Source organism: Panulirus ornatus, chromosome 38 (genome assembly GCF_036320965.1).
Source record: "Panulirus ornatus isolate Po-2019 chromosome 38, ASM3632096v1, whole genome shotgun sequence".
In the NCBI taxonomy this organism is placed as follows: domain Eukaryota; kingdom Metazoa; phylum Arthropoda; class Malacostraca; order Decapoda; family Palinuridae; genus Panulirus; species Panulirus ornatus.
The window spans coordinates 7,272,141-7,293,578 of record NC_092261.1 but is presented as its reverse complement, the minus strand read 5'-3'; the positions used below and the strand labels follow the sequence as shown (position 1 = coordinate 7,293,578).

At 35.5% G+C, this 21,438-nt stretch overlaps 1 protein-coding gene across 1 annotated transcript; it reads left to right on the top strand.

Annotated features, from left to right (window-relative positions):
- The first annotated feature begins 1,636 nt into the window (after nt 1-1,636).
- Nucleotides 1,637-21,226, top strand: Atg4b (Autophagy-related 4b). The gene is made up of 9 exons (XM_071684580.1): nt 1,637-1,742; nt 5,055-5,822; nt 8,487-8,594; nt 9,734-9,919; nt 10,489-10,678; nt 11,847-11,923; nt 12,259-12,888; nt 14,804-15,000; nt 16,298-21,226. Exons 2-9 carry the CDS (start codon nt 5,084-5,086, stop codon nt 16,472-16,474), a joined length of 2,304 nt encoding a protein of 767 aa, XP_071540681.1. The 5' UTR covers nt 1,637-1,742; nt 5,055-5,083; the 3' UTR covers nt 16,475-21,226.
- Nucleotides 21,227-21,438: the final 212 nt, after the last annotated feature.

Sequence of the window (21,438 nt, the reverse complement as noted above, 5' to 3'; positions counted from 1 at the left end):
TATTATCATGCAGACAGGGAAGGATGCTGTTTAAAAATTTCGCCTACGAAACTGTGACCTCTTGCAAAATGGAGAGAATGAAAGAAAAAAGTTAACAAAGAGAATATATGTGTCAGAAGTGAACTAAAAAAAAAAGAGAACCAGGAAACCAAATTGGAGATGGAAGGATGGAGTGAAAAAAAATTGAGCGATCGAGGCCTGAACATGCAAGAAAGTGAACGGCGAGCACGGAATAGAGTGAAATGGAACGATGTGGTATATTGGGGTCGATGTATCGTCAGTGAACTGAACCAGGGCACGTGAAACGTCCCGGGTAAACCATGGAAAGCTCTATGAGGTCTGGACGGGGATGGGGAGTTGTGGTTTCGGTGCATTTACACATGACAGCCAGAAAATGAAGGCGGCGATCGAATATGAGGGAAGAGATAGTATGTGCTATCTTTTTTCCTTTAATTTCATGCATTTGAGGTGTGTTCTATTGGGCACGGTGGCGTCGGAAATGTATGAAGGCGAGCAAGTATGAATATGTACAAATGTATATATGCATATGCATGCGTATGTGTGTATATGTTCGTGTATGTGCATATATGTTTGTATGCATGTGTACGTGAGTGGATGTCTTTCGCCTGTTTCCTGGCGCTGCCTCGCTGGCGAGGGAAGCTGCAATCAAGTATGGAAAAATAATATATATATATATATATATATATATATATATATATATATATACTTTCATACACTAGCCTGTGAGTGTAAATGTACTCAAGGTTCAATCTTGGCACGCTTTCTTGTCAATGACATTCCGTTCTCGGGTGTACCATTACTAGCACATGTTGGGTTAGTGTCCGTAAGCGTATGGGACGATTTTATGTGGATATGTATGTTGTCTATAATGTGAAATGATAACCAACTGTGTATGTGAAAATTCACTTATTCATGCTTGGCACGGAGTCTTTTATCAATGACAGCACGTTCTCGTGGAGCTAATGTTTGGCATTAGTCGGACGCGAGTGCCCTTACTAAGCACAGACAGCCCGTGTGGTAAACGTGTGCTGCGTATGATGACTGACTACAGCCTAGTATACACTCTTTGGAGTATAAAGACATGAAATTATACACGATTTTATATCCATGGCTCAATAGGAAAACTGTAATAACTTTTAAACCAACTAACGTAATGATACATATTTCAAACAGGTCAAAACAGTATCCTGATGCTCAAGTTGCCAATTTTGTTGCATTATACATAAAAATTCTTTCTGAAATTTCGCTATAGTAAACTTTTACCCCACATTTCCTCGACTGCTTTTGAAGCGTGAAATATTCACTAATATGATGGAATGCATTTACCTTGACCTCTGACTTAACTCATATAGAAATATGAGACACATTAGGAATAACAAAGAAAATAGTAATTCATACACTATTCGAGTTAATGACTAACGAGTGCCGAGTGATCATTAAGCCAAAAATCTAAGCACAAAAGTTAATATATGTGTATATATATATATATATATATATATATATATATATATATATATATATATATATATATATATATATCGTAGAAAAAAGGTATTGTACGATAATAATATCCGTGACTTGGAGCTAAACAATTTTGAATAAAATGTACGAAGGCGCCACCTTCAGGTTATTGTTGTCCTGTAAGGAGCAGATGACAAAACAGTGGCACTCCTGAAGTTGGCTGTGGTACTTCCTGCCCTTATGGCTCATTTACCGAACAAGTAAGATGCATTGGTGTGAAAGAAATGTAGTTGTGGCTTGCAATGTATAATGCACAGCTAAATTTAAACGTACATTCTTCAACAGGTTAAATCGGGCAATACAGGAAGTGGATCATAGGGCAAGCGGTCCTTATAGTAGACGTCTACTCCAAGCCACAAGACCCTTGTTATATGGTTTTTTTCTAAATTTTGGTTATAATTATAGACTTCCCGTGCACGATTTTATAACTGGATTAATGGACTTACCTTATGAAAGAAAAGTTACAAAATTATTTCATTTATATTCTTGTGTTGGCGAAAAAAATTGTGCACAGTAAACCAGGTCAAGGTAATTTATCAGATAAAGGAAACATATGTTCTAATAGATTATGATGAAAGTGGTACCAATGGGTTCCATACAATCTGTAAAATTGATGGTTATTTTTTTCATGTAGCTCTTCATGCTCTCTCAGGGATGAAGTCCCCACAAAGTGGGCAGGGCTCTGAAGCACAGGGGAATGTAGGGTAAAATTACTCTTTGAATATAAAGGTATTTCAGTATCCATAAGGAAATGATTAGTACTACTTTCAGCACAATACATAAATTAGAACACAAACAGGAAAGATAACTACAACATCCCAAAGTAATTGGCTTTGGCCTTGCATGAGACACAAGTCCCTTCACAAATAACCATCAGTGGATGACTGACAATAAACATTCCTGTGGCAGTTTGTTCATATTCTATAAAGTTTTATTCAGTTTAAGATAAATTGAAAAACCAATTTCACTTATTTGACACTGTCCCATGAAAAAGCGGCTCTATCATTTGCCTCTCTATATGGGCCCCTCTTTGAAAAAGAATTTCTTATTGTCTGTTTTCATTTGATCTTTACTTCAGTTTTCCTAAAGAGATTATACAGGGCATGATTACACGAGAATTTGATGTTATAAGTGAGTACCAACTCAGGTTGGAAGGGATGGTGGGCCCCAGCTTCATGTAAAATGGCAGAGCCCCAAAAGATTGCCTCAGTAAAGTGCCAGATGGATGTATGTTGTCAGCCAGCATACCCTTATGGTGGGCACAGCACTATACACAGAAAAAGACTAAAATAAATCATATGACTTACCTTACAATTTTCATGCACTGATGAAGTACCGGTGAAATGTTCCTTTTGCTGGAAATAGCACCTTTTGAACAAAGACCACTAAACTAATGGAATGCTGCTGCTTCCATCGATATATCATGCCATACACATTCAATTCTGCAAGACACAATCATTCAAAGCCATTTCAAAAAGATTGTAAGGAAAAATAATTATTTTACATTAATGATTACTGATTGCCTTCTTCCCTTAAATAAAATAAATTCTACTTCGTAATGGATGTATGTCATCTATTTCCAAGAACAAAATAACACAAACTAAAGATATCAGAATATACCAGAGTGGTACCAAAATATATTTATAGAGATGTCAACTCTTATGTTTATGGAAAATACCAGTTACCTTCTCTATCCCTATACTTTCCTTTGGGCCTTATGATGGATAATGCCATCAACTAGACGAGAAAAAAAGGTGCATGTCCTCCAAAGCAAGAGAATGAAACTATTAATAAACCAAACGTTTAGTGCTCCAAAATGGAAATTACAGTGTTTTATGAATATTTCAGTGTATTTTAATAAGTTATTTAAGACAACCTCCCTGTCTCAATGGAGCCCATCTTATTCCACTTTCAAAGCTGCAGGAGTCCCATAAAAGGAGTTCTGGGTCTTGGGGATGCACAACCTACCCACAAACTAACATTGTTTTGCTTCATCAGAATGCCTAAACAGAGTGCAAGATGTGCATATGGATTTGTATTATTCAGAAGTGAGGTAAGAATACTGACATAGTGAAATAGAGGATGTTACATCAAGTCATGGAACAGAAAAAGGGGATGGTCAAGAAAGTGGAAGATATTGCATTGAGAGGGTTTAGAGATATGGAAAGAGATACAGAGAGACAGAATGTATATGATAGGGATGAACATAAGAGCATATGAAAAGGAGCAAAAGCTTGGGAATGAATGCAAGTACCAGGTTGAAGGACAAGGTATGGCCAAGAGTGGTGTAAGTATTAAAGAGTATTTAGAGACGTGAGGAAAGAAGCATAAAGGAGAGACTTGGATGGTTGGATGAGCCACCGTGCTAGATAATGGGACACTGTTCTGGATAACACAGATAAATTATCAACCATACATTCCCCATTATTTAATTATCAAAAGCTTGTGGATGGGCAAGGAGACTGTAGTACGAGCAAGCATATCACAGTTTTAGTTGAAGGTGTTGCAACTCGCATATTAATTAATAGGTTTTTAAAGTACATGCTTTAAAACCTACTTTTAATGACTATATGCCTAATTCTTGTCTTTTACTGAGCAGATAGGGGATACAGCTATAAAAGTAACCAATATGTATGGATAATACTTGTCTCTTGAAAAATCTGCACAAACATCACTGTTTTTAGAAATAGTTTGGTAAAGTATGAGGGAAGAGTAGTTTTTCAGGAATATAAATAAATAGTAGGTATCTGCTAATGAAACAATAATGTAAATTGGTCTGATAGCTGTTAAAGGAGAAAGGTCCACTTTCTACTATATTGTTTATAAGTGTAAGGGGATGGATGTTAAAATTAGTGGTAAAGCGTAGGCAATTTGTATTGCTATATCATTTTGGAAAGTAAATAGGAAACTAGTATTCTGTCATGGGAAGGTTTGCTTGAAGTAATGCAACAACTCTCTCCAATGCTTACTGGTGAATCATGTGGTATGAGGATGCAAAAGTCATGTAGATGCAACTCTTTTTTGATGGGAAACTTTTGGGTTAGAGAAGTGAAGAATTAGGATGTGTTTATTAGTGAATTACTTACACTGATGAGGGAAAGAGCTTAAGTGCATGCTTTGAAAACTGTATTGGCATGTGCAGTGAATATATTGAGAAAAAAAATTTTAATTATGATTGTGCTGCCATCAGTGATAAAACTAATCATGATTTCAACCTTGAAAGATCATACATAAAGAGAATTTAGTTACTGTAAGTAATCTTATAAATAAGGGGTTAAAGAGGAGGTGGAAGAATGGACCTCAGTAGTATATACTTATGAGAACTGTTAAGAGTAAATGACAAAAATGAGTTGTGGAAAGGGATGTGCACAAATCATGTTGGTTTCAGTAGTAGTAAACTGCATATCGCTATTAATACAGTAAACTGATACATATTTACTCTTCTCAGCATGAAAGTAAAGATATAGATAGCTCTGGAGAAATATATGCTGATGCTCCTTCTTTCTTGTCAGGAGTGACCAGACAACAAAGCAGATGAAGAATGATGCCAAACATACCATCTGTAGCTAGTAGGCATGCAAGTCCTAACCATCAAAATAGCAGACCCTCTAGTAGCAGCCAAGATCTTAGGCAGCACACTGAATTGCCCATCCCAATGGCCCAGGAATGTACGGAGGTTCCAGGGTTACTGGCTGGTTTTACATATGTACATAATCATTTTGATGAACCAAACTCACGATGTGTTGATGGAGAACCAAGTGAACCAGTGGTTCAGAGTGACAAGGTAACGAAAGTTAAACTTACAAAATCTCAAAGTCCTCCTAATGAGTCAAGCAGATTTTTTGTGCTGCCTGCTGGAGGTATGAGTATCTCTGTCCCAGAACTTCCACCAGAACATTCAGTAACTGAAAGAAATCTCAAGATGAACTTCTCATCTCATCCTATAACTCAAACTGAAGACAGGTCATCAGCAAGGTATAATGGCCCACCCATCATACCAACAACAAAGACCCAAGGAAGCAGTTATTTACCTCTAAGTATGGAACTGATTGCTGGGAGAGGCCAATCCAGTGTGCCAAACAATGGAAATAAGAACACCAGTAGCACCAAAGTACGAAGTCTGCCTCCATCCCATACTCTTGCTAAGTCTGCGTCAATCATCAAGTCTTATTTTATCTCGGGTCCTGAAAAGCAGCAGTCAAAGAGTGCTGGTTCAACTCCAGACACCGAGACATCTGTCAAAACGAAAATGATGGGATTATGGAATAATGTTAAATATGGTAAGTCAAGCAGGATTACATTAACATTTAAACATTTGAAATAATAGATTCTTAACAATTCCTTTTTAATCAATTTGCATATCTCTACCTGGTAACAATGTATTGTGAAATGTTCCTTGCACTTTATCTACACACTTCAACTGCCATTCATAAATTCATTATAACTCTTTCATTCAAGATTATTATATTAATCTTAACCTTTAGGTAAATAAAAATACATTACTGAACATGTGTAAGTTATGCACCACCTCGTTGAAGTGGGGAAGTGGCAATGCTGTTTCATGTGGGGCGGGATAGCGACAGGAATGGATGAAGGCAAGCATGAATATGTACATATGTATATATGTAAATGCCTGTGTGTGTGTATGTATATGTTGATATGTATTTGTATGAATATGGGCATTTATGTATATATATGTGTACATGAGTGGATGGGCCCTTCTTCGTCTGTTTCCTGGCGCTAACTCGCTGATGCAGGAAAGAGCGATTATGTATAATAATAATAATAATAATAATAATAATAATAATAATAATAGTAATAATAACGATAATAATAATGTTAATGATAATTTTTTTCATACTGTTCGCCATTTCCCGTGTTAGCGAGGTAGCGTTAAGAACAGAGGACTGAACCTTTGAGGGGAATCCTCACTTGGCCCCCTTCTCTGTTCCTTCTTTTGGAAAATTGAAAATGAGAGGGGAGGATTTCCAGCCCCCTCACTCCCTTCCCTTTTAGTCACCTTCTACAACACGCAGGGAATATGTGGGAAGTATTCTTTCTCCCCATCCCCAGGGATGAATAATAATAATAATAATAATGATAATAATAATAATAATAATAATAATGATAATAATGAGAATGCGTGTTCCATTGTTTATCTTACTTTCTAATTCATTACTTATTGTTTGCATGAGCACAAATGTTAATAGATTTGCTCAAAGATTTATGATAGCCTACGAAAGGCTGGAATGAAATCTCCACTTTAACTGTGATACTTCATGTTTGTATTGTTTATATTGAAACTTTAATTACACCTCCCCTTTTATGATTGTTTCTTCCAAAATTTGTGGCCTCTGAATCCTGGATCCTTAAGAATCAACACTGTAAAAGTTTTGTCCGAGTTCTGACATTCTGTCCAAGTAATGCAATTAATGGTGTCTCTTGTTTTCCTAAAACTTGGGCAAGATAGATGACTTGCTCTGAGGTGAAAAACAAACCTAACAGTTTCAAGTACTTTTTAATAACTTCTTTGTGATAACATATGAATTAAGCTGTCATAATACCAGACTGCCTTGGGAGAGATCCAGTTTGTTATTCTACAATTCAGTCTTAATATCCACCGTGCACAATTTATGTTGAGATTCTCAAATATCTAAAACAGGTGTATCATAAGTTTGTTGATTACAGTTACCTACAGCATAATTTTCTATATGAAATAATATACAACCCAAACTGGAAACACTTTGTATACATGTAATATGTGCCCTTAAAATTAAGCTGCTCCAAAGCCTGGTATATGATGGGTACCAAGAGTTGTCAGGCATACCTAATGTGATGTGAGGTATTCTAAGTGTTTTTGTCACAAGAGAAAATGATTACTAAAGGATTTCATCATTAATATCCATTATTTTGGTACCACAGCTTTACAAATTAATACAAAATGAGAGGGAGCAGATCACCTATGGGTCTCCTTGACATCTCCACATAGAATGATCAGCATATGGAAAAAAGTAAGACTATAGCATCTAGTATCAATGCATGGGATGCTAGTACAAGCATTAATGGCTATGTAATTCACCTAGAGGCAGAGTCAGACGATTAATGAAATTTCATCACATGTGCCCCAGACACCTCTGATGTCTTCAGCCCAGAAAAATGTATAGTATTTAATCAGTTTATGTTTTGTTCATACTTAAGTATTTCTTGTCTACATTTAATCTATGCTACCTACCATCACCCAACTGTGGTGATGGTTTACTTTTAAGCAAGGGGAACAATGAAATTTAGGGTCTGTTCATGTGTCCATGAATAATTTAGTTTTATTTAATAATTTTTTCTTCTACACATTATATACTACTCTCTTCAAACCTGAAGTTATAGTGATTTTTCTTTCTACTTGCCTTTTACAGTTCATGTAATCACCAACTTTCTGGAGAAGTATGCTCCTGAATTCTTCTCTTCTTTCTATTTGTCCATCCTTCCTTAAACATTATCATCTAGATGATATTTGCTCTTCTCTACCATACTAAGTATGATACAGTTCAGACATGTTATGCAAGCCAGAAGGAAGTTTATTTACTTAGAATCAGTAGGGAAAAGTTTGTGATTAACAAAAAAGTAGTAGTTTCTGTGTAATATGTAAACTTGTAGCATGATACCGTGTTCATATTTAAGTAGCATAAGGTTCAGTTGCATGGAAGCAAGGTATTGTTGATAATACATCATATGTTATTTAGTAATTCTAATATTCATGAATGTTCCTTAAAGTAATGTTACTGAATGATTAACTGAAATGCCTCATGTTACGCTAAAGAATATGTAAGTAAAGGTATAATATATATATGAATAGATAGGTGTAAATATATGAAAAGTGACAGGGATTTGTTACCCTTCATGGCATTTTACTGTCATTCAAATTTAATTAAAGTATCCATCATTTGTAGGTTGGACAGTGAATTTGAAGACCAATTTCTCAAGAGATTCACCAGTTTACCTCTTGGGTTCTGTATACCATAAGTGTTTTGGTGAAGATGGAGATAGTTCAGCAGAAGGTATGCCATTACTGACATCTTTAATTTGAACCTTGTTAATTTTATGAATACAGTAAACCCCCACTCTAATGAGTTTCAGTTTAGCAGGACTTGGCTCCTTTCAAACCCTTCGGACCCCACTGGACTAAGTTTAGGACCTAATGGAAATGTCCATAAAAATATGTTGCATTGAAAATTTAGGTCATTACATTAAGGACCCACTGGACTGACTGAAGTGTAACAGGATAGTCCTGGTCTGGGATGCTCAGTGTCAAAAGAAAATGTGACAGCCAATTGCACATCACCTCGCTGTAATTATATTTTAGTAACATGCAAAGTTCTCTGCTCACAAGCAGTTTTACAATGATTTATAACAATATAATGGTGCACTATTATCTTTTGTGCATTTAAACCTACAAGGTTAATCCAAGGAGAAATTTCAAAATGTTAACACAACATCACTTATTCATACTAAGCACTCTGCAATAAGCACATACATGGTTGCAACAAACTCAGAGCTTGCATTTTTACACAGTTGCAGTTGTTTTTCATGGTAGAAAGTCCTGTCTCTTTGTATAAAATCATGGTAGATGAGAGTGCTATCACTGTCTTATGTGCTAGGGAGCGGGGGGCTGGAAATCCTCCCCTCGTTTTTTTTTTTTTTTAATTTTCCAAAAGAAGGAACAGAGAAGGGGGCCAGGTGAGGATATTCCCTCAGAGGCCCAGTCCTCTGTTCTTAACGCTACCTTGCTAATGCGGGAAATGGCGAATAGTTTGAAAGAAAGAAAGAAAGAACAAGAAGAGAGTAGCTTGTGTCTGATGTTAGCCCCATGTCTCACCAGTAGGTGATTCAGGTGACTCTGAAGCTATTTCCTTGTAATTCAGAATAGTCTGCTGCTTCCTGAACACCTTAAGCCTTGAAGAAGTAAGGTAAGTTTCCATTACAACTGTTATTTCATTTATTCTATGTTCCTTAAAAAAGTTCAGGATTTAACTGAGACTGGTTTCTAATGGACCACCACTCCCTGCAGCTAGCTTTTTAGGATATCTGTAAACTTGATTTACTTTCACGATAATATATTCAGGTCCTTGAAATTGACGAGAAAATCAGAACTATAGTAATCATGCTGCAAACTATGTGGTTAACCTTCTTTTGCCAGAAGTTGAGAAGAATGGCATGGAGGCGTTTAAGCGGCACTTCCATAGCCTGGTGTGGTGCACATACCGGCGACAGTTCCCAACCTTAGAGGATTCTACTCTTACAACTGATTGTGGATGGGGCTGTATGCTCAGGACAGGCCAAATGATGCTGGCTCATTCTCTTGTTCGACATTTTCTCACAAGAGGTATTTGCATTTGGAACCTTTTTTTTTCTTATTTTGTATTGGAGGTGCGTGTGTAATACGAAGAGACATTGATATAGTGCCTCATATTGAAATATTAATAAATTCTGTACCTGTACTTTTGAAGTTTGACACAAGAGTAAGATACTGCATGGGAATGGAAACTTTGACCAAACACAGAAAAGGTAACCATAAACAATTACAGCTTATCAAAGTTTATCTTCCCAAGCACAGCATAAAAGAAGGGTTGATATAACTTTTTTCCTATGTATTTTATGGAGAAATATCTTTGAAGCAGATAATCTATCACTGTTTCTTTTGATGAATGAAACTTAGTTATATACATTTGTTCGAGATGGTAATGTAGTCAACTTATAAAATTTATAGCAAACAAAGAAATGATAGTTATTTTTTGAAAACATGCACTGTTTGATTTAGACCTGAAAAACATAAGATGACATAGCCACAGTATGCTAAGAGTAATTTTCTTTATACCCTTGCACTTTGAATATGTAAATTTTAAAACAAATATTTGTGAAGAATGGAGATATAATAAGAAAATATTCTTGCAGAGTGGAGATATAATAAGAATGCTTTGGACGCACCTGAGGAACTGATTCATCGTAGTATAGTTCAGTGGTTTGGTGACTCCCCTTTGCCTCAGTGTCCACTATCACTCCATAAGTTGGTTCAATTTGGCCACAGGTTGGGAAAGAAGGCAGGTGACTGGTATGGCCCTGCATCTGTTGCATATATTTTTAAGTAAGTTAATTTCCAGAACCTCTTTCATTATAAAATGATTGACATAAACAAATTAGGAAATGTTATTATAGCAGTAGGCTTGTGAGTACAGCTGCAGAATAATGTACTTTTTCATAAAAAGCAAAAAATTTCTTTATTAATGATTACAAAGATCTTTGGGAACTTTGTAGCTTTCTGGGTTGTTGTACCGGTAACAAGAACATCGATTGTGACATGTTTTGATAAATATAAGTGAACCTTACTTTCAAGTGGAAAGAGAGTTTAAGGGAATATACATGTTAGAGTTGTGTTAGCATACTGGATTATGTTGAAATGTGCAATGAGTACTGTGTTTGCTCTGCTGATTAACGGTTATGGTTGTGGGATATTGTTATTATACCTGCACCTGGTGTGCCCCATCTATCTATCCTAGTTATCTACCTATATCCCTGATGTCTGCTCCCTCCTGGAACTCCATCATGGGGGTGGCCATGGCAGTACAGTCTTGATAACTAGATAACTTTAGTGCCGCTTCTTAGCTTTGATGCCTCACCCTTAACAGGCCACTGACAAAGGACAAGTGTAGCACATTGACAGATGCTCCTACCACCTACTTCTGAATGTGTCTACCCAATGTTTCTACTTAATGCCTCTGCCTAAATGTTCCTACATACTACTTCTATCTATTGCTCCTACCATTTGGCAAAAGGCAGGGCTGGCACATAGCACTCTGCAGGAAAATCTAGTTACAAAGGAGCTGTGTGAGTAAAACAGGTGTTTTGTGTAACAAGGAGACGTATGTTTGTGGACAGAATGCCAGTAGTCCATGTATGGGTGAGGCAGAAAGAAAAGACAGCTCCCTTGGTCAGATCTTGTGAATGGTGTTGTTGCATACTTTAATCTCTGTAGTGCTTCAGTAAAGTGACTAAGGTTAATCAAATGCTGCAGACTTGAATGCATAATTTTATGCACTCCTTAGTAACCTCAAATTTATATGAAATATTGTATGATATGCAACTTACATGTGATGGAAATGCATATTGAGGGTTTGATACTGTATAACTTATAATCCTCTTTAGTTTAGTAATAAACAGAAAATTACATCTTACTTGTTTATATTTATGATGTTATAAACACTTCATTGTAATACCTTTGCATTGATGTCATTCTTATCCTTTTTAATTTGCAGAGAAGCTGTTGAGATGGGTTCCAAATGTATACCTGATTTGAAGAGAATATGTGTGTATGTTGCACAAGATTGTGCTGGTAAGTACATGTAATTATGATAAGTGAATCTGCTATCTTAACCCTTAAATATCAGGCATAGTCTGGAAAGTATGTCATTGTTAAAAAAATTAAATGATAGATTATCACTCAAAAGTAGTAGATAGTACACTTAAAGTTGTATTAATACCTTTGTATTGGCTTGGTCCACTGCTGAGTGAAGTGCAGTGGTTGGCACATGATCAACATAAATGTATTAGAAATGTTACACTTTTTGCACTACAAATCAGTACAGGGGAAAGTGGCTTAGTTTGGTTCATGTGTAAACCTTATATAACATTATATTAAGTATATGATTCTTTCCTCTCTCTTTCCAGTATATATCCAAGATGTATTAGACATGTGCTTCACAACATGTCTGTGTAATACAGGAAACCTCACCCTCTTAGGAAAAGATTTTGATAGAAAAGAAAGACCAAAAATGTATCAAGAAGAATCTGAACCTCAGACTATGGATCCAATTTTCCCTGAGACTTTCAGAACAGCTCCTAATGCATGTGTACAAAATGGTAAAAACAAACAAATGAATGAGGAACCATGTCATGTTTTGGGAGGCATGAATCAGATGGGGAAAGATGTCAGACTGGACTCTGAAATAATGAAAGATAGGAAAAGTTTAATTAATTTCTACAAGGAAAATGAAAGACATGGTGTAGATCACCAGATACCCTCAGTAGATATATCAGTAAGGAGTTGCAATGATTGGAAAATGAGTGTAAATGTTAATCAAGAAAGACAAGACAGATTAGATGGCAGCCCGCCAATACTGCCATGCTCTAAATGTGACAACTGGAGGTCTGTGCTCATCATGGTGCCTGTTAGACTAGGAGGTGAAGCACTAAATCCCATTTATGCACCGTGTTTATATTCACTCTTCACTCATGATCTCTGTGTTGGAATTATTGGAGGAAGGCCAAAGCATTCACTCTACTTTGTAGGGTTTCAAGGTATGACTTTAAAAAGCATTGCATATATTATTTTTTTCTTTTCATGTTATATGATTTGTTTTAAAATTGTTGACTGTCTGAACTGTAAAAAGAAAAAAAAATCAGGACTCTGTTTCTTAATATGGGTAAGCTGACAGTACATCACATTAGACTGCACAGTGAAAATGTAACCTCTCAATCATTTCTACTGTCTGTGTACTAGTTGGTGGCTAATTGTTTGTGGTGCAAACACTACCCCCCACCCCCATTTCAAAAAAAAAAAAAAAAAAAAAAGGTAACACTCCCAATTCATATTAATTTATGTCTGCATAACTCAAATTACTATGACTTGTTTATGAAAAAAATTGTCAGGTGGATGTGATAATTTCTTCATCTTCAGCTTTCCCATGTTTATGTTTACATTTGACGATATTTTATTTAGTAAATAGTTTTTAAGATTTTAGACATATTTCTTTATGCCAGGATTTAAGCACTGAATAATCACAAGGTTTTCATGCTTTATGAATTAAGGATTCTGATATTCATAAATTCCACAAGACAATCAATCAAAGGAAAATGATTTTCTGAACCTGACCCTTGTGGTAAAGGTACAGCTTCTACAACCATAAATCAGTCAATTAAGGATGCTTTACCAAACTGTATTGGGCTCACACGTACTTTTGTATCCTTAGCCTGCCATTGCTTTCTATCTGTCTCTAATGGCTGTTCCCACAGAAATAGAACCTGTGTAACTAGTGAACTCCAATGGCGCTTCTTAGCTTTTCCTCCGTAACCCATAACAGTCCACTGGCAGAGGGCAACTCTAGCACAGTGTTTGCAGAGGCTCCTTCCTTATGATCCTACTGACTATGTCTACCTAATGGTCCTACCCACTACTTCATCTTATTGTTTCTTTCTAATGCTCCTGCCTAAATGTTCATACTTACTTCTATTTATTCCTCCTAGTGCATAGTGCTAGCACATAGTGCTCACCAAAGGAAAATATTGAGTAACTAAGAATGAGGTGTGTGTTCAAGTATCATCAAGTGTTATGTTTGCTAAAGAAAGATTGTATGTTTATGGAAGGAATGCCAGTAGTTCATGTGTAGGCAAGATAGGAAGAAAAAAACAGCTACCTGGGTCAGAGAAGAGCATCTCATCAACCACTGAAGTGCTGGCTCACTACGCATCCATTACTAACCCTCCCAATGCCCAGGCGGGTAGTACTGGTAACATACCTCCCTGGTCATTGGCTGCCTACCAACTACTACCCACCATCACACACAGATAATAAGATTTTCTTGACCAAGTCTTTGATCACAGTGGCTTGCTTTTCTTTTAACTGTACAGTTGTCTTTGTGCATCATGTACACCAGAACAGGCACTTTTAAGTTGTGGAGATTTTTATGGTAACTTTTCCAGACTTCAACTGCAGCACATGTTGGGGATTTTGTTAAAGAAACTGATCTCTTTTCCACTAGGAGTGAGATGAATGCTCAATAAATCTTTCTTTTATCAGTAATTGCTAACATTTTTGTGCCATTTCTTTTATGACCAGTAAGTCTGCCTGAGTTTAATGATACTGGATGAGAAGAGAAAGACATTCATGAGTGTGATTCAGTAAAGAGAACTGAAGTTGATTAAGAGGAAGGGGGTAAGTCTGTGCATGAAAAGGGTATCTAAGCTAGGGAATCTGAAGTTATGAAATGATTAATATGTAAATGATGGAATTTTACATGGTGGTTAGAAAATGGATACGAATGAATAAGGCCTTTTCTTCATCTATTTCTAGCACTACCTCACTAGTGCAGTAAACAAATATGAAAGAAAGAAAAAAGGAATTTGTTATTCTTTATAATATTAGATAGCTGTCACATCAACTATCTGCACTTTTATGTTCCTTTGAACTGAAATTCTTTACTAAATAATTTGCCAGAGGATTCCCTGATCCACCTTGATCCACACCTGTGCCAAGATGCCGTGATGGTGACACAGCAAAATTTTCCTGTATCCTCCTATCACTGCTCTTCACCACGAAAGATGGCACTATCTAGGATGGACCCCTCAGCTACTTTGGGATTTTATTGCCACTCCAGAACAGATTTTTTACGCTTAATGGAGGAACTCCCAGAGGTAAGATCAACTCTTTTTTTTCTGTTTAATTATATTACCAAAGCTAATGATCAAAAATTTGTTTTGTGTAATTTCTGTGAATGATAAAATCATATAACTAAATTTAGAAAATTAACCCACAGAGGTATAAATGTGCAGAACTCAGCATTTACAACCCAAAGATCAAAGCTTATTGATACACAAAGCTGATCATTTGTCTTACCAACAACTCAGACTGTATGTCCATTACATTCCCATTTACTTAGGGTGGATTTAGTATGTAAAGTCTATAGAGACTCACGAGTCTTTCATATGTAACATCAGCTTAAGTCTAGTGTGATGAAATTAAGTCTTGAACACTTATAAAGCACTTCATTGTTACCTCTTTCCACACAAAGATGAATTACCACTTGATACTTTTCCATTTGTCTTTCCACTCTCGCACACACAATACACCCACTGCACATGTCTGTAATCATACCTCAAGCTTTCAGCATACAGATACATATTCGTCATAACGCCATGGATTCCTACAAACCCCCTCACGTTTTATACATTTTGCCAGGTCTTACTGTCTTCACAGGTTATCATTTATGCAAAAATCTGAACATAATACTTAAAGGGACAAAGGCTTTACATGGCATTACCTAACTCAACCTGCTTTTGTTTATGCTGGGATTGAAAAGTCCCCTTTGATTAGGTTGCCTCATCAGAGTGTAATCTCCTTGAAGAACTTCTCATGCCTTGAAGCTGCAGACAACCATGCATTAGAGGTCCTGGGATTGTAATGATTATGATAATAATGGTTTAACAGTGTTACACAAGTTAGAACAAATACTTCAGTTTGTAGGCTTTTTGAATATTCTTTAAGTTCCAAATCAGTCTCAGAGCACCCAAATTTCCTCTTTTTTGCAATGCTTTGTTCTCCGTTTCCTTTTCTTTTTGTGTCATCTTAAAACTTTCGCAACTGATATTACATAAAAATTACATATCCTTTTCAAACAGAAGAACCTTTTTTTGTCTCCCATTTGACATTCTTACTCTACATACCTCAGAGTGACTATTCTGCCCAACTCCTCATGTAATTCCACTAGTAAAATTTCATGATCTATATGCAACAAATGTTACAGCTTACATTGTTTTATCATGACTTATGTTTACTGTGGGGCAGGGTTCCCTCATTCTTAATCATAGAATAAAGCCTCTCATTTTGTCCAGTTTGATTTTGATTATGAGTAGGGATAACTGAGAAGGTTCATATAACCTTTGCACAATCTATATACTGTGTTTGTGATGCTCAATTTTTTTCCTATCACAGCTTGTTACACCCAAACAGCCAGGCTTTGAATATCCAATATTTGAGTTTTTGGATGGGCGCTGTGAAGATACAGATGCATGCACTCGTCAAGTTAGTACTGAGGATGAGATGGCTGCTTCTTTGCCAGTGGATACTCCACTCCTTCCTCAAGATTCGGAGGAGTTTGTGTTTCTTTGATCATTTACCCTGTGAAATTAATGTATTATACCAACAACTGAATGTTACTGTTGTTCAAGTCATATACCACTCATATTGGAAAGACGGGAATGTATTAGCTATGATAATGATATTTATATTGCATTAAACATTTATCATTGTTAACAAATCAATTGTATTCTTTTGCCACAGTGAACGATCACAGTGTTCTTTCACCTCTGTACACTAGTATGATGTTAAGAAATGTGCAGTTTATGACCTTATTTTACATCAGTGGTCATTCTGAAAGGGTGTTGATCAGTGCCATATGTTGTAATATGGTCTTTTGTTGGTCTGTCTTAGTAATCTTTTGTGAAGACTGCAAATGATATCTTGTAGATATAGTTTCTTGTTACCATACAAGAAATCTTAATGTTTTATCTGGTCAGTACATATTATTATTATTATTATGCACCCCCAAGACTCTTCTTATAGGGTTTCTGCAGTTCATGCAGGAGCAAGGAATGATGGACTCCTCAGGAGTGAGAAGGTTCTTATTGAGACTATATTCCTTTCCATCTAATGATGATACAGCCCCTCTCTCCAAAACTCTTGCATTCACCTCCCTAACAACCCATCCATAAACAAATTAAACCATGGAGACATCATGCACCCTTCTTATAGGGTTTCTGCAGTTCATGCAGGAGCAATGAATGATGGACTCCTTAGGAGTGAGAAGGTTCTTATTGAAACTATATTCCTTTCCATCCAATGATGATACAGCCCCTCTCTCCAAAACTCTTGCATTCACCTCCCTAACAACCCCATCCATAAACAAATTAAACAACCAAGGAGACATCATGCACCCCTGCCGCAAACTGACAGTCACTGAGAACCGATCACTTTCCTCTCTTCCTACTCGTACACATGCCTTACATCCTCGATCCGGGAAGGTATTAAGAATATATGGTGTGGGAGGCAAGGTGTTAGAAGCAGTGAAATGTATATATATATATATCACATCAGCACAGTCATTAACTGTGCTGATGTCCAAGCTACCTACCAGCAACAGTTTGATCCCTAGTACAGACATCATTATATTCGACAAGATCAAACAAGTTGTTTAACCTTCCTTTGGCTGGGAGTTAAATTTTAAACTAACCGTAATGCTATAGAACTGCTACATCACTATCATATGACTACCTTGATAACATTAAAAGATGAATTTTCCCTCTTACTGGTTACCATGATCCTTGCTCTTAGGCATTAAGGGCACTGTTTAAAGTCTGATTAAATAAATATGAAAATAAATTATAATAGATTAAAATTTTAGAGCATAAATGTTCACAAACAAGCATTTATGCCATTGCACTGAGTTTTTATGTGACTAGCCAAGTCCAGACCATCAGACCTAATGATCTGGAAAAGTAGAAATACCTTGTCTGAAAATATTTTTTTGGTACGAAAGAATATTACCAATATATTTCTTTTATGCAATAAAAGTTAATAAACAAAGGCAGGAGCTGGGATGAAAACCCTCCTATCCTGTATTAATTTTGTGAAAGAGGAACATAGGAAGGCAAGCTATGATTTTTCCTCGAAAAGCCTAATTGTCAGTTCCTGGTGCAACTCGCTGAGGTGAGAAAAGCCAATTAGATATGAACAGGTACATTATCATGATAGCTATAAATAAGCTATAAATTGTAGACTTTCATGATATAAACAGAAGAAACCCAGCATTAACCAACAAGACTACAAATTACAAAAACATAGGTATAAGATAAAAAAAAAAAATCAAAGCAGATGTTAGTATGAAGCGTATTCTGCTGTAAATAGCAGTAGATACCTGAGGAATTTTACAGTTATGTTAGAGGGAAGAGGGTCAATGAGTCACAATACAGTCAGCTGACCCATTATATATGAAAACATAATTTAAGTTATGAAAATAGTGGTACAGCAACACAAGGATATATTTTTTTCATCCAGATACAGTGTTGGAAAAATAGCTTATATACACCTGCAGTCCGACTGCTTGTAGGTAATAACGTATTGCAACACACAGAGGCACTGTACACAATTGAGACATCCTGTCAGCATTTAATGGAATGAGAATGAACTGATCAACAGGCCCTAGTAAACACACAACTGTGAGGGAAACTGAAAATTACTTAAATGAACCCTGGACTCCCCTCTCCTAAATTTGGAATTTGCCAGTGTAACACTGGAATTAAATAAAGGTATAACACTTCTGCCAAGAAACTGTAACCGTTTTGGCTTATTACTGACCAAATGTTTTAGGACACATTAGTACATGTCCTAAAATGAAATTCTAATGGATGTAGAGGTAAAATTTCCAAAAACAAAGCCCTCCAAAAATGAAATTCAAAATAATATTCGTGTATTTCTCATTTTTGTCTGGCTTGGGTCACACATATCCCCTCAATTCAGAACAAACATATAATTGATAAAATATGGTATATTGTATTTATCATATACCTTTTGTGCACAGTTATCTTCAACATGTTTTTACCTAATGCATGAAATAATAATTATCTACATATTCTTAACCAGGTGAAAAAGATTAAATTTTAACATCCTCCTGAATGTTACTGATCATGTTAGTTTCAAATATTCAAATCATAAATGATAAAACGATAAGATATATTGCATTTCTATGTATTTTCAACATATCTCTTTCAAAATGTTCTTTTATTTTTGAATTAATTATCATCTGCATATTTAGAAGCATATAAAAGAAAAAAGCTGACGTATATCAGGTGTGAAAAAATCCCCCCAAAATTTATGCCAAATGTAGCCAAAAAAATACCAGAAAAACAGTATGTGCCATCAATACTGAAGAGGTTGTATTCAGATGAGCTAGTAGAGCACTGCTTGATATATAAAAACTTTCCCTATGACTCCCTGTCACCATGATAAAATTCCCCCAGTCCCTATAATTAAAATCCTCCATTATCAATACTATAACATCTTTATAAACTCTTACTATTTTTATAATTGTATATCTGTAATGGATCATTAGAATTCTTTGGAAGATTATAGCAACACCACTATGCACTTCTTCCCAACAGTTACTATTCCCATAATGTGTTGTCTGAATGGGTCATCCTCAACTATTTCCCGAAACTCTACACTTTTTTATCAAAAGGGCTAATCTGCCCCCTGCTTTGCTTTCTCTTTCCCCCCTTGCTAATATATATACCCATGATGAAAAAGAGCTTAGCAATCTACATGTGTTATTTGAAAATGAAAATAGAAAAAGGAGTCCACATAAAGTCTCCATACTTTTGAAACTCTGATTTTTTTTTTTAAGTGTTAGGTTTACTTGAGAGACAAGCGAATTTTTTTTTTTTTTTCATAATAACTTCCTTTACACAAACACTTTATTTTCACAGCAATTTACAGAGGTACACAAAAGGTAAGGAGCAACAAATGGGTTGTCCCCAACTTGGTTGCTTGTCTTCTCAACATCACTCATCACAACCAATGTCTGCACAACAAAATAATATGTCATATATGATTAATATCCCATTATTTTTTTCCATAAAACCAATCAATTGGTTTCCACAAATGATCAAGCACTGTGAAAATTTTGCTTAATCTTATGAAATAGCCTTAGTGATGATTTACATTTCTGTATTACAAAATGACCTCTAAGAAAATACATTCAGTCACCATCAAAAGTTGGCATGATATGGATTTTACCACCATTACAATACATTCCTAACTCCTATTCTAACAAATGTAACTTATCCAGGAAACAAAGAGATTACATTTAGGTGAATTAAGCTTAAAGGATTTATAATACACCTTACATTAGTGCAAATACAGTCTCACCATGATATCCCCATAAATAACCTGAATCCTATAGGTATCACACACATGCACTTTATTGTACGTACACTCTGTGCTTGTTGTCATATAAGGGTGATGGCAGTGCAGTTCTCTTTGTGAACAAGCATCAGACAGAAAAAAAGTTCAACCAAAAGGCAGTGATCAAATTCTGTGCTAAGAATGAAAATATTAGAAAATGTTTGAAAAGGAAATGAGAAAGGCAAAATAATGACATTACTGTTACAAAGTGTTTGTACAGCTTTATTTTATACCAATTTATTTTCATTTCAATGTCTGTTTTCCAATTATATGTCTGCTGTATGAAAGAGTCAGCTATTTAAACTGCTTTACTTTAATTCCTCTTGATCAAAGGGTGAATTCAGAATTGCTAGTAAATCACAAAGTAACTTGTAGATACATAGTTAAAGAGAAAGCATTGCTAAATCATGATAAGGAAATAAGTAAAATAGTTAACTTTACTACAAGAGGAATTAACATTAAATTTGTGCCTTTATAGTTGTATATATTAAAATTTAGTGATTTATTGCATTAATTGCCGTGCATCTCTTTTTAAGAGGTTTACATTCATTACACAGATACATTATACCAAAAAAGCTTGCCATATATGTGCACATTCAAAGCAGTTTTTAAGTGTAAAAATATATACATAATTTACCCATTAGTTTCAGTCTCAATATTAAGGTGAAGACATTTGTTGTGCCTTCATTACTGTATGTACTAACTGAAAATCTGAGAAAAACTCTACAATAATAGGACAGACAGATAGAAATATCTTGCCATTATGACTGATGAGTTATGTATATACAAGTAGTTTCTTCCATAAATGTGAATGTTATTATTCAGACATATTAAATAACTGAATATTGTACAGCTACCTGTGTTTGTATGCCTTATTATTGATGGAATAAATGTACAAATTTATTTATGAATGTCTGATATGCATATCACTTTCATATAAGTAGCTAAAAGTTGACCCAAGAATCTGTTAGTTGTTAATCAATTTACACCAAAAAACAGATGAATGCAAGTTTTTGTATTCAATTAATAAATCACTGACACTGAGCAAATAAAGGAATGAGTCACAGGGTTGATGTACTTCCACAGGGTAAGTGAAAATTTGATCTTACAAATTA